This window comes from Rhinopithecus bieti, unplaced genomic scaffold (assembly GCF_001698545.2).
Source record: "Rhinopithecus bieti isolate Rb0 unplaced genomic scaffold, ASM169854v2 scaffold_73632, whole genome shotgun sequence".
NCBI lineage: Eukaryota > Metazoa > Chordata > Mammalia > Primates > Cercopithecidae > Rhinopithecus > Rhinopithecus bieti.
In genome coordinates this window covers 73,766-87,109 of record NW_016827332.1, presented here as the reverse complement: position 1 = coordinate 87,109, position 13,344 = coordinate 73,766, and the positions used below count along the sequence as shown (strand labels likewise).

Here is a 13,344-nt window from a genome sequence, read left to right as displayed (position 1 = left end):
TCAATAGCATTTTCCCATAGAATTAAGTAAATAGACCACTTAAAAAACATCCAGGATCGCTATACTAACTGAAAAACTTTAATCAGAACAGGAATTGACATAATCTAATTGCATGGAATTCTCCCCTGGGCTGTAACAGCAGTGACCTAGGTATACAGACACAGTTTCTGAAACAAATACACAATCTCACAATAATTTTTTTCCTAATTTCAGAATCAAGAAACATCATAATGTATAAAAACAAATCATATACAATCCTTATGAATTGCCTTTTGGAAACAGAATTACTTAAATTCTAAGTTATACTAAAAAACTAAAAACATATGATATGTTCATTATTTCTCCAAGTACATCAAAATTACTCAGAAAATTTCCTACCCCTTGGTGGATTTCCATCACTAGTCAATACTCAGTAAGGAAGCCATGGAAACAAAGAATACAAGTAAGACTTAAGTGGAAATAATCATCTTAGATATAAAAAAAAAATATGCTTTTACAAACTATGCCAAAAACCCTCAGCCAAGTTCAAAAGCCACAACTGTCATTTTACAAAACTCAAATTCCAAAGCTAAGAGCAAAAATAGAGGAACTGCTTAAATTTGTCCTGTATACCTCACGAAATGGGTAAGAATCAAGTGAGATAAAGTACGCACGTGCTTTATAAACCATAAAATCATAGAAATGTGAGTTATCACTGTTAATAATTTTATTATAGTTTCATTATCTAAGGATTAATTTTTTTCCAAGAAAAACCAAATTTCATTTGACCAATATCTCATCTTACCTATTTTCTTTTTCTGTTGTCGACCAGCTGACTCTGTTATTGTTTCCTTCTTCTTTTCCACTGTAAACAACATAGTAACACAGTAAAAATTAACTGGACTATACCAAAGGAACAAAGGATGCTTTATTACAGCTGAACCAATGAAAAAAGCTTGCAAGAAAGTTACACAGTGACTGATTATGGTCATGATTAAGTTAACTGGTCCACTCTCACAGCTACTGATGGTAAAAGGTAGATGCAACATTCTAAGAATGAAACAATTATAAGCATCATTAATCAAATACCCATAAAGAATTGTATTGATACGATCACAATGAAAACAGACTATCAGCTGAGGATGATTACCTTAGCTAGCGTCAAAGCACAATTTTCAAATTCTGCTCTCTCAGATAACTAGGTTAATTGTAATTCCATTATCTTATGACAAACGGTAGAAATTTATTCACTCAGTTATTCGCTGCCTAAATAACTCTAAGCAGATGAAAAAAATATGCTCCCTACCTTCTAAAGAATACTGTAGTCAGGGGAGATAATCAAATGACAATTACAGTAATGTGACAAGATAGATATATGCACACTGCAGGAAAATCAGGAGAGCCAGAAAAGCGAAGACCAGCCAGACGCAGTGACTCACACCTGTAACCCCAGCACTTTGGGAGGCCTAGGCGGGAGGATCACCTGAGGTCAGGAGTTTGAGACCAGCCTGGCCAACATATAGTGAAACCCCGTCTCTACTAAAAAACGTACAAAATGGCCGGGCGCGGTGGCTCAAGCCTGTAATCCCAGCACTTTGGGAGGCCGAGATGGGCGGATCACGAGGTCAGGAGATCGAGACCATCCTGGCTAACACGGTGAAACCCCGTCTCTACTAAAAAATACAAAAAACTAGCCGGGCGAGGTGGCGGGCGCCTGTAGTCCCAGCTACCTGGGAGGCTGAGGCAGGAGAATGGCGTGAACCCGGGAGGCGGAGCTTGCAGTGAGCTGAGATCCGGCCATAGCACTCTAGCCTGGGTGACAGAGCGAGACTCCATCTTAAAAAAAAAAAAAAAAAAAAAAAAAGTACAAAAATGAGCTGGCGTAGTGGCATATGCCTGTAATTCCAGCTACGTGGGAAGCTGAGGCAGGAGAATCACTTGAACCCAGAAGGTCGAGGTTGCAGTGAGTCAAGATCGCACCACTCCACTCCAGTCTGGGTGACAGAGCGAGACTCTGTCTCTCAAAAAAAAAAAAAAAAAGACCAATTTTGCTGATGCATTTCAATTACTATCAAGATTACATAACAATAAGCTTTTGAAAAAGAAATAGTGGACCAGGCGTGGTGGTTCACACCTGTAATCCCAGCGCTTTGGAAGGCCAAGGCAGGTGGAATACGAGGTCAAGAGATCCAGACCATCCTGGCCAACATGGTGAAAACCCATCTCTACTAAAAATACAAAAATTAGCTGCACGTGGTGGCACATGCCTGTAGTCCCAGCTACTTGGGAGGCAGAGGCAAGAGAATTGCTTGAACCCGGGAGGCAGAAGTTGCAGTGAGCCGAGATCTCACCACTGCACTCCAGTCTGGCGACAGAGAGAGACCCCATCTCAAAAAAAAAGAAAAGGAAAAGAAATAGTGTAATGTATTTATATTATTTTTCTATATTTAATCTCCTGTAAATGGACTAGGGATATGTCAAAAATTGCCTTTACTTAGTTTATTTATATTATCTGTTACCCATATGATTTTAGTATGCTAATAGCAAACAGTATGGTATAGGTATCATTTCTAAAACCTACATTAAAGAGAATTAGCAAGTAGAACTCTTTCCTTTAGTACAGGAAGTTTCTCCCTGAATTCTAAAAGCAAAATTAGTATCACTGCTTTATCTAAGAATTGTAAAATTCAATTTAACTCCAATATTGCAAATGAAATTTAAAGGGTTGGCCAAAATAAAATATGTGATTTATGTGATTTGTGTGTGTGTGTGTGTGTGTGTATGTGTGTATAGTTTATGTATGTTCTGGGAAACTGAGTAACAGATACTGTTCTAGGTAAACAAAAAGATAAGATATAGGCCAGGCATGTGGCTCACACCTGTAATCCCAGCACTTTGGGAGGGTGAAACAGGAAGACTGCTTGAGCCCAGGAGTTTGGGATCAGCCTGGGCAACATGGCAAGACTCTGTCTCTATAAAAAATTTAAAAATTAGCTGAGTGTGGTGACACATGCCTATAGTCCCAGCTACTCAGAAGGCTGAGGCAGGAGGAGCTCTTGAGCCTAGGAGCTTGAGGCTGCAGTGAGCTGTGTTCGCTCCACTGCACTCCAGCCTATGAGAGAGTGAAATCCTGTCACCAAAATAAAATAAAATAAAACACAACATCATGTATGTGGAAAGAGAGAGAGAAAGATTTTGAATGAACATACTAGTGAGAGATCATAAAAGAAAAATGTCAAATTTCACATTTTAAGATGTTATAAAAACAACATTTTATGTCGGGTGCAGTGGCTCAGGTCTGTAAGCCCAGCACTTTGAGAGGCCAAGATGGGAGGATCGTTTCAGTTCAGGAGTTCGATAGATCAGCATGGGCAACATGCTGAAACCTTGTCTCTACCAAAACTACAAAAATCAGCCGGCCATGGTGGTGCACTCCTGTGATGCCAGCTGCTCAGGAGGCTGAGATGAGAGGATCACAGGAGCCCAGGAAGTCAACACTGCAGTGAGCCATGACTGGGCCACTGTACTCCAACCTGGGTGACACAGTGAAACCCTGTCTCAAAAAATAAATACATAAAAAATAAACATTTTTATTAAAATGTTATAAGGATAACATTTCAAAAGACAAAATGGATTTAGAAAACACTTAATGTTTTATTCTTTATCATTATTATCAAACAAAGAAACAAAAATATTTCTTTCCCACCCCAGAAGGACTATAACACAACTACTTGGCATTTAATCATGACCACAGAGAAAACAGGGCAATAAAAAGACAGAAGGCTAGAGAATAGAAACATAAGACAATTTCATAAACATTAGTCTGGTCCTCTCGCAGACCAGATTGAGACTAGATAAACTGTTTTTAGGGATACATTAATCTAAGGTTTTTCAAACTTCATGAAGTTGTGATGAAACCTTGGTTGTTGATATTTATTCATCAGAATCTTACCTGACAACAAGAAGTAGAAAAGTCAGAGTTGACAAAAATAAAAGATGTCTACTATGAAACGCATTTCTGTCCATGACCTGGTATTCCTGCCTTCTGAATTCCAGAGTTCTGCCAAACAGTTTATAGATTATTCTAAAAGATTTATCCTATTTTACCGTAAACAACATAACTGATACTTCACAGCAATTTATACTTAGTAAATGCTCTCAAATTAACAAATGTGTTACAAGAATCAAGTTATATATACTGTACTCTAATCTTTCTCATTTATTGAAGTATCCTTTCATTAGTATATATTATAATAGTAACACAATAAAAGGAGACCCACTGATATTCAGAGTACGTCTATAAGCCCAGTGACCATCTGAGTCCACCAACTTACTATCTGTAAGAAAGCATTTTCTTTTGCTAAAGGCAGCTCAGTAGGACTGCTTCTTGGTACCAGTATTCTTTTAAAAATGCCAAGGACCAGATCAGCACAAGCAAAGTAACCTATATCAAATTCTGATTCAAACCTCTTTATATTTTTTGATATTCTTCAAAAACCCTACAAACTTCCCTTGCTTAAATTCCTACTAAGTATCAGAAGGAATTCTGTATTTGCAATTAAGACATTTGTTCAAAGAGGAAATTTACCTTATGTTTTTCCTTTTTAATATTCCTCATGCTAAACATAATAGCTGTGCATCTGATTATACATTCCAGAGACAGAATTTGTGGCCACTCATTTCATATTGTACTTGCTATGGTAAACTCAACACATAGCAAGCAATCAAATATTTCAATTGATCATACAAAAAAAATAATACATGCTTACTGAGTTTTGGTAGATTATCCGGAGTAGAGGACCTAAGACCACAAGAAATGCCATGAGTCATTCCAATCATCAACCTACCTCATACTTACCTTCAAAGGAAGTATATGAAGAAATTATAGTAAAATTGCAACTACAGACGTGTAAACTGGCAAATGTATTACTTTGTTTTGCTTTTGTTCAAGATTGGATCTCACTCTGTCACCTCGGCTGGAATGCAGTGGCCCAATCTCCCATCTCTGCTCACTGCAAACTCCACCTCCTGAGCTCAAGCAATCCTCCCACCTCAGCCTCCCAAGTAGTTGGGACCACAGAAACACGCCACCATGTCAGGCTAATTTTTTGTATGTTTTGTAGAGGTGGGGTTTTGCCATGTTGCCCAGGCTGGTCTTGAACTCCTGAGCTCAAGCAATCTACCTGCCTCAGCCTCCCAAAGTGTTGGGATTACAGGTGTAAGCCACTGTGCCTGGCCTCAACGGTATTACTTTGAATTGCAGTGTACAGTGAAGGAGACTTCATTTATTTCTATAATGTAAATAATTAAAGACAAGGCAATATCATAGATACCAGTGAAGCTCAAAATCTATAGGGCAAATCCATATTATATAAATATTTAAGGTATGAGTATATTCAAACAAATTTGAAGCTAAATTTGTTTTGTATTTCATAAAACTACTCAATGATATAAATGACATGAAGAAATGCATACAGGGATGTCATTGCATGCTGCCAACTAGCATAGGATCATAGCAGAACAATTTTTCACAAAGAATATATGTGATATTATGCTATACAGATAATTTATTCAATATACATTTATCAAGTATCTAATATGTGCCAGGCACTGCATTAGGTACTGTGGATACAATGGCCTTTGTCCTCATAGAAATTACAGTTTTGTTGAGGAGAGACACATTACCCTCATGACCATAATCATATATAGGTAAAACTGCAATTGTGACAAACACTCTAAGGAGAGGTATGTGGATAAATCATAAACTATGATAGGAAGATTTGGCCCCGTCTGGGAGACTGGATAAGGCTTTGAGATCTGAAGAATGTGTAGGATTTTACTAAACAAAATGAGAAGGGAAAATTATTCCAGATAGGAGGAACAACAGATACAAAGTGCCTATAGTAGGAAACCATAAGACTAGCCCAGAGGACAGAAAAAAGGCATGAATGAATAGAGAATAGGGAGCAAGAGAGAACATGATACAAGACGTAGCCAGGAGAAGGGAGGGTGGTGCCGTACCGTGCTGGACCTTACAGGCCACATGTTTATCCTAAAGCAATTGTGAAGAAATTGAAAGGTTTTAAGAAAGACAAGTAACATAATCAGATTTGTGTTTTAAAACATTACCCTAGATGCATTATAGGGGACAAATTTGAGTGGGTGCAGGTGGACCAGAGAGGAGGTTACTGCAGCAGATTAAATGAAATATAATAGAAGTTTAGACTAGGTGGTGGTGGAAGAAATGGAGAGATGTGAAATGATCTGAAAACTAATCAGGAAAACAGCAATAGGGCTTGGTAATGGACTGCATATATGGGGCAAAAGAAGAAAGCATTCAAATCAATAAATGTTTATTAAACATTTACTATGTGCCAGTCAGTGTTCTAGGTAAACAGGATACATAGGTAAACAACAACAAAGAACCCTGCCCTAGTGGAGTTTTCATTCTAGCAGGTAGAAATACACAATAAACAATAACATGATAAATAAGTAAATCATACAGTATATTAGAAAGTAATAAAAGCAACAGAAAAAAATAGAACAGGGTAAGGAATATTAGGAGTAGGGGAGATCGGCAGGTTGCAGTTTCAAATAGAGTGGTCAACTTAAGCGTCAGAGGTGATGTTGGAACAAAGATTTGAATAAGGTAATAGGATTAGCCCAGCACATACTGTAGGGAAGAACATTTCTAGGCAGAAGGAACAACCACTAGAAAGAACCACTCTCAGCACAGAGTATGGCCAGTATGTGTAAAGAACAGCAAGTTGGACAGTGTGGGTAAAGCAGGGTAAGTGAGAAGAAAGAATATCAGAGTGGTAAAAAGGAAGCTCTGTAGGCCATTGTAAGGATGCTGGCTTTTCTGCTGAGTGAAAGGCACATGACCTAATAGGCTTCTAAAAAGATTATTCTGGCTGTCATCTTGAGAACAGACTTCAGGAAGACAGGAACGCTTGTTGGAGACTGTTGCAATAATCCATGCAAAAGATCACAGTGCTTAGACCACAGTGGTTAACACTGGAGCTAATGAAAAATGGTCAAATTCTGGATATCGGAAGCTCTCTGAACCTTTACTGGTTTGGGGTATTTCCCCAAAAAGGAGACCCCACAGTATCTGCAGACAGACTAGATATGGGTTTTAAGAAGAGTAAAAGATAACTGCACAAGAATTATGGCCTAAGCAAGTGGAAGGACAGAAATGCCATAGACCAAGATAAAGAAGGCTACAAATGACACAGGCTTAGACATGAGGAACAAGTATTCAATTTGGGATGTGTTGGGATTGAGATGTCCACCAAACATTCTAGCTGAGATAACAAACTGATGCATTGATACGTGAATCTTGAATTAAGGAGAGAGGGTTACATAAATTTGGGAGTCACTGGCCAATACAGCTGAAAGGTAAGTTCACCAAGGAAGTGAATGTAGAGAAAAAAACCTAAATTTCATGTCACCCCCAACAACAGGAGGTCAAGAAATGAAACCAACAAGTAAACTGCAGAAGAATGATCAGTAAAGGCTGGGCACTGTGGTTCATGCCTGTAAATCCCAGCACTTTGGGAGGCCTAACCAGGAGGATCGCTTGAGCCCAGGAGTTTGAGATCAGCCCTGACAACAGAGCAAGACCTCATCTCTCCAAAATATTAGCCAGTCATGGTGGCGTGTGTCTGTAGTCCCAGCTACTCAGGAGTCTGAGGCAGGAGGATCACTTAAGCCTGGGAGGTCCAGGGTGCAATGAGCTGTGGGGGGGTGACAGAGTGAGACCCTGTCTCCAAAAAAAAAAAATTAAATTAAATTAAAAAGTAAAAAATAAAAAAAGGATGGCCAGTAAGATGGAGAGCAGCAAAACAGAGAGTATGGTATCCTGGAAGCCAAATTAATAAAGCATATCAAGGTTTCTGGCTTACACTACTGGAAGCATGGAGGTACCCATCACCAAAATAGGGAAATTCTGGAAGAGTATCTTGTTTGTGAAGGTAAAGATAAGGAGTTTGGCTCAGATATGCTGAGGTACATAATCAACATTGAGTAAATGAAGTAACAGTAAGCTGTAATTTTAAAAGTCTGAGTCTGGTCTCTATTCTTTGTTTTCTCTGTGACGTAAGTTGTCATTATCATCCTGAGGCTCAGTTTTCTTTCCTATGACATGGAAGTAATATTTATACGAGTGACCACAAATGGTTGCTGTGTGGATCAAATGTGGTAATTTAAGAAAAAAACTTCAAATTCCTATGAAGATATAAGAAAAAGTCACAGAATACAGAAAGTTGTAGGAATTCTAAGAAACCAAAGCTAGAAATAATCCTTATAAGGGAGAAAAGAACAGAGAAAACTAAATCAGGCCTATAAGGAACCATTTACCTTGTACCTTTAGCTGAGTCCTGTGGAATTCCTGCTTTATTTCAAAGGTAACAAACCCTTCTTGTTTTTAATCTTTTCCTCAAACACCTCTTCAACTTCCTAACCCAACTGAAACTTGGCTTATCTCTGAAGACACCACTTACCTTGACACCAGTCATAATGACCTATTACCCTCCAAACATGCCTTAAATGTTAAGATTTCCGTATTTTTGCTCATATGTTATTTCCTTTACCTGGAATTTCCTTTCCCCATTTCATTCTCTATCCAAATTCTAACTACCCACAAGGAACTGCAAGGCCATCAGCATTATGAAGGCTACCATGGTTCCGCATAACTGAATGAAACCGCTTCTTTTTTTCTAAAGACAAGTCTCACTCTATTGCCCAGGAGGCAGTGTAGTGACACCATCGTGGCCCACTGTGGCCTCAACCTCCTGGGCTCAAGGGATCTTCATGCTTCAGTCTCCCAAATAGCTGGGACTATAGGCATGTACCACCATACCCAGCCAATTTTTTTTTGTAGAGATGAGGTCTCCCTATGTTACCCTGGCTGGTCTCAAACCCCTAGGTTCAGTCCTGCCTCAGCCTTCCAAAGTGCTGGGATTAACAGGAGTAAGCCACTGCACCAGGCTGAACCTCTTCTTTAGAACCACCACAGCACAAAACATGTATCTGCCACGTCCCCCACTTCCCTCTAGTTGGTATTACACATTTTGCATAAAAGTCTTCTATTTCTGAATAGGCTTCAAGTCAGGTTCATCTTCGTACCAGCTGGTGCTCTTAAAATATTTACTGTGAACATGGACTTAATGAGCTTGACGTGTTGAAATTATTTCTAATGTGTTGTCACACTCACATTTTTTACTCTGTTTTTCCACTTCTGCCTTCAGTCTCTTGTACTTGTCTGTCCTGTAAACCAGGACCCAGGTTATGCCTAAAACAGTAAAAGCAACATGTTAATAGAGAAATGACTGGAACGATCACAACAAACTATTAGAGGTTACTGTTGGAGAAGGAGGGATTCCAACTTTTTGCTTGGTATTTACCCATGGTTAACTTTTTTCAAAGGTTAATACAACTGACTCTTCAGCCAAAACAACAGTAACATGATGTGAAGGTGTCTCCACAATTACACAAGTGAAATCTACCTGAGACCAAAGAAAACTCGGCAATCGACTCCACACTCCCCTCCTGCTCCTCCTGTTCACGAGTTGCCCAGAGATGCCCTGGAGTAGAGTAGATGAGCCTCTCCAGCAAGTAAGGCTCGCGATCTTTCCCCTGGAGGCACAAGGGACCCCGGGGCCCTTCCTTCCGGGGACTGATCAAACGTCTGAGAAATAGCCGCTCTCACCTTCTGCAAGCAGAGCCGTGCACACAGAGATAAAAACGATGAGGAGAGTGTCCGCGAACATAGTGCTCATCTCGCACCTTCGTCCCTGCACTCCCACCCGCCAGGGGGAAAGCGCTCTAGAGCCAGTAAAAGTGAAGCGAAAACGGCTTCCGTAGACTCCACCACCACAGAGTAACAGACCAACTCTGACAGCCCGAAGATCGCACTTCCGCTTCCGGGGCACAGCACCGGAAAGGCTCGTGTCTGAGAACGGCGTAGCCACGAGAATCTAGAGGAAACGAATCCGCAAATCACTGGAGCTGAAGGCTGGTACTCAGACCGAATCTCGCGAGAATTGGAACTATTTCAGACCCAGAGCAAGATAGTGGCGGCGGCGAACTTTGCCCGGTAGTTTTTACTGATTGGGGTGCTGGCGCGCGCCTTTTTCTCGGCCAGAATCAGTAATTGGGATAGTCTTGGCTTCCATCTCAGCTGCACTTCTGTGATCGTAATATTAGTTTAGCTTGGATTTGCCGTGAAGTAAGAAGACTGACTTCCGCAAACGTACTGAACGCCTGGGTGTAGGTGCCAGGGCAAGGACGTGCAGCTGGGGCCGCGAAATGAGTTAGTTGTGGGCCGCTGGCCTCAAGGAGCGAATTGTCAGCGCGAGGAGGAGAAGCTTGTGCATACGCTTTGATAAGGGTTTTAATAGAGGTATTACCACAGTGCTGCGTGACACGGTTGAGAGGGCGGTCAGAAGAAACTAACGAAAAGAATTGAAGCAGTGCCTTAGGGGAGTAGGAGTGCTTTTGGAGAAAGCAAAGGACTTTCTAGGCAAAGTGGAAGTCAAAGCACGGATGCCTGAAAATTCATAGTGTGATAGTGCAGTGAGTAAGTAATGTGTCTAGAGAAGGGGTCATAAACCCAGATGCCTTAATTGGCAAGAGAATATAAATTACGTTATGCAAGCTGAGCCTAAAAAAATGGTGGAAGGTACTATGATGGCTAAGGGAGCACTAAGTTCATCTGAAAGGAGAATTTGATACCCAAATCCAACCCATTTCTCTCGGAGAATGAGCAACCAGTTTCTGAGATGACTTCGTTTCTCAGGAAAATCCAGAAATCCAGGGTTTTATGTGAAACTTCAATTTATACATGCTGGTAACTAATTAAAATTTAAAAATGCCTCAGCAGCGTGGTTTCAGCCATTGTAGACGGTTTCAGCTTTTTCAGACTGGGGTGTGTGTGTGTGTGTGTGTGTGTGTGAGAGAGAGAGAGAGAGAGTGAGTGAGAAAACTTGGAAGCTGGCGCCGGGCGCGGTGGCTTACGCCTGTAATCCCAGCACTTTGGGAGGCCGAGGCTGGCGGATCACAAGGTCAGGAGATCGAAACCATCCTGGTTAACACGGTGAAACCCTGTCTCCACTAAAAATACAAAAAATTAGCCGGGCGTGCTGGCGGGCACCTGTAGTCCCAGCTACTCGGGAGGCTGAGGCAGGAGAATGGCGTGAACCCAGAGGCGGAGCTTGCAGTGAGCTGAGATGGCACCACTGCACTCCAGCCTGAGCAACAGTTCCAGACTCCATCTCAAAAAAAAAAAAAAAAAAAAAAAAAAAAAAAAAAAAAAACCTGGAAGCTGGCTGAGCTGTATCCTCTTGTACTTCCTATCATTGGTGGGGTTTTGTTTTTTGTTTTTTGTTTTTTTGAGATGGAGTTTCACTCTTGTTGCCCAGGCTGGAGTGCAGTGGCACAATCTCGGCTCACTGCAGCCTCTGCCTCCAGGTTCAAGCGATTCTCCTGCCTCAGCCTCCCGAGTAGCTGGGACTACAGGCACCCACCTCCACACCCCGCTAATTTTTGTATTTTCAGTAGAGACGGGGTTTCGCCATGTTGGCCAGGTTGATCTTGAACTCCTGACCTCAGATCCACCCACCTCGGCCTCCCAAAGTGCTGGGAATACAGGCGTGAGCCACCGTGCCCAGTCCTCATTGGTTCTTTTAAACTCTACTGCACTTAAATATATAATTCTCCTAAACACTACTTTTGACCCTTTTTTAGCTTTATGTGCATTTCTTGTCTCCTAGACTTAGCAGCAGAGACCCTATCTCCTTTGTAAGAAATATTATCGAGCTTCTACTATACGTCAAGAACAGTAGTAGGCAGTGTACGGTCAAAAGGATGGTTAAGAGAATATTCCTGACTTCCAAGGGCCCAGGGAGATTATACAATAGAATATAGGTATTATAGAGATTCTTATAATGTTGAGGAGAACAAGATGTGTTCTTCCTGGGGAGTTGGAAAGGTTTCAAAAAGATCATATTTGAGCTAGACGTTGATTTGAGCAGTTCAGACAAGGATAGATTTTTATTCACCTTTGTATCACCCAAGGTAAGTGCTGAGGTAACAGTAAGAGCATGATCTTGGAAATCGACCTGCTTTTAAATTCTGGCTCTGCCAGTTACTTGACAGCAATCCTAGAACCTGTTGTTTAGCATCTTTGAGCCTTAAAAATGGTGGTAACATCAGCTGCATAAAATTGTTATGAAGATTGAATGAGGAAGAGTATATTATAAAGCATTTCAAGCAGTGCTTGGCACACACAATTCATCAAATTCGACATGCTATTCATTGTAAGATGCATCATTATTTTACTACTAAAAAGGAAAAAATAATTAAACCATGACACACCATTGATTGTAAGATGAATCCCATTCAGAGATGTTAAAATATGAACAAATAAGAAAATATGAAATATATTAATAAGCAGTTAAGTTATTCCTGTGTAAATGTTTGCAGCCATGGACTGCTAGGATACACTTCTAGGGTAATGATGTCATGACACTATGCCCCTTGTTTAAGAACAGTGCTAGAGACAAGTTCAGATAACATCTTTTCTAGATTCAACTAGTTTTCTTTGTCATATTCCCAAATTCTCTAAGCTCTCAGTTGTACTATCTAATTTTTAGATTTAAAAGTTTTCCCCATGAGGACCGCTCTCCCAAAGCTCATGACCTCCTCCGGTCTCTAGTACAATAGCAAGACTTTTGTCCTGGGACTTAATTTTACTATTCTCTTGAACCTATTTTTTTTTCTAGTTTATAATTGATGTTGTGGTACATCTTCAAGTAACTTTCTGTGAAAGGTGAATGGGAGCTAAGCCTGTTCTTACGTTATTAGTAGAATTAGTAACAATAATATTGTTGTGAGAGTTCCGCGCGGCGCCAGCCCTTCCGCCATGGCCGCCACTGGAGAGCAGTAGCCATGGCTCTACGCTACACTATGGCCGTGGGCCTCAACGAGGGCCACAAGGTGACCAAGAACGTGCAAGCCCAGGCACAGCCGCCGCCGCGGGCGTCTGACGAAACACACCAAGTTCGTGCGGGACATGATTCAGAAGGTGTGTGGCTTTGCCCCGTACGAGCGGCGCGCCGTGTAGTTACTGAAGGTCTCCAAGAACAAATGGGCCCTCAAGTTTATCAAGAAAAGGGTGGGGACGCACATCGGCGCCAAGAGGAAGCGGAAGGAGCTGAGCAACGTATTGGCCGCTATGAGGAAAGCTGCTGCCAAGAAAGACTGAGCCCCCTCCCCTGGCTTCTCCCTGAAATAAAGAACAGCTTGACAGAAATAATAATAATAATAATAATAATAATAATAATAATAATAATAATATTGTTG

The 13,344-nt window shown here is 40.9% G+C and overlaps 1 protein-coding gene and 1 pseudogene across 1 annotated transcript in view; one reads left to right on the top strand and one right to left on the bottom strand.

Annotated features, from left to right (window-relative positions):
* Positions 1-13,344, bottom strand: part of TMCO1 (transmembrane and coiled-coil domains 1) — a 96,337-nt gene that overhangs the window by 32,218 nt on the left and 50,775 nt on the right. Inside the window, exons 2-4 of the mRNA XM_017863774.1 lie at positions 9,692-9,959; positions 9,197-9,274; positions 785-844 (exon numbers count right to left, since the gene is read on the bottom strand). Coding sequence (XP_017719263.1) covers positions 785-844; positions 9,197-9,274; positions 9,692-9,959 — 406 coding nt within the window. The remainder of the gene's footprint in view (positions 1-784; positions 845-9,196; positions 9,275-9,691; positions 9,960-13,344) is intronic.
* LOC108523252 (60S ribosomal protein L36 pseudogene) lies at positions 11,627-13,281 on the top strand (annotated as a pseudogene).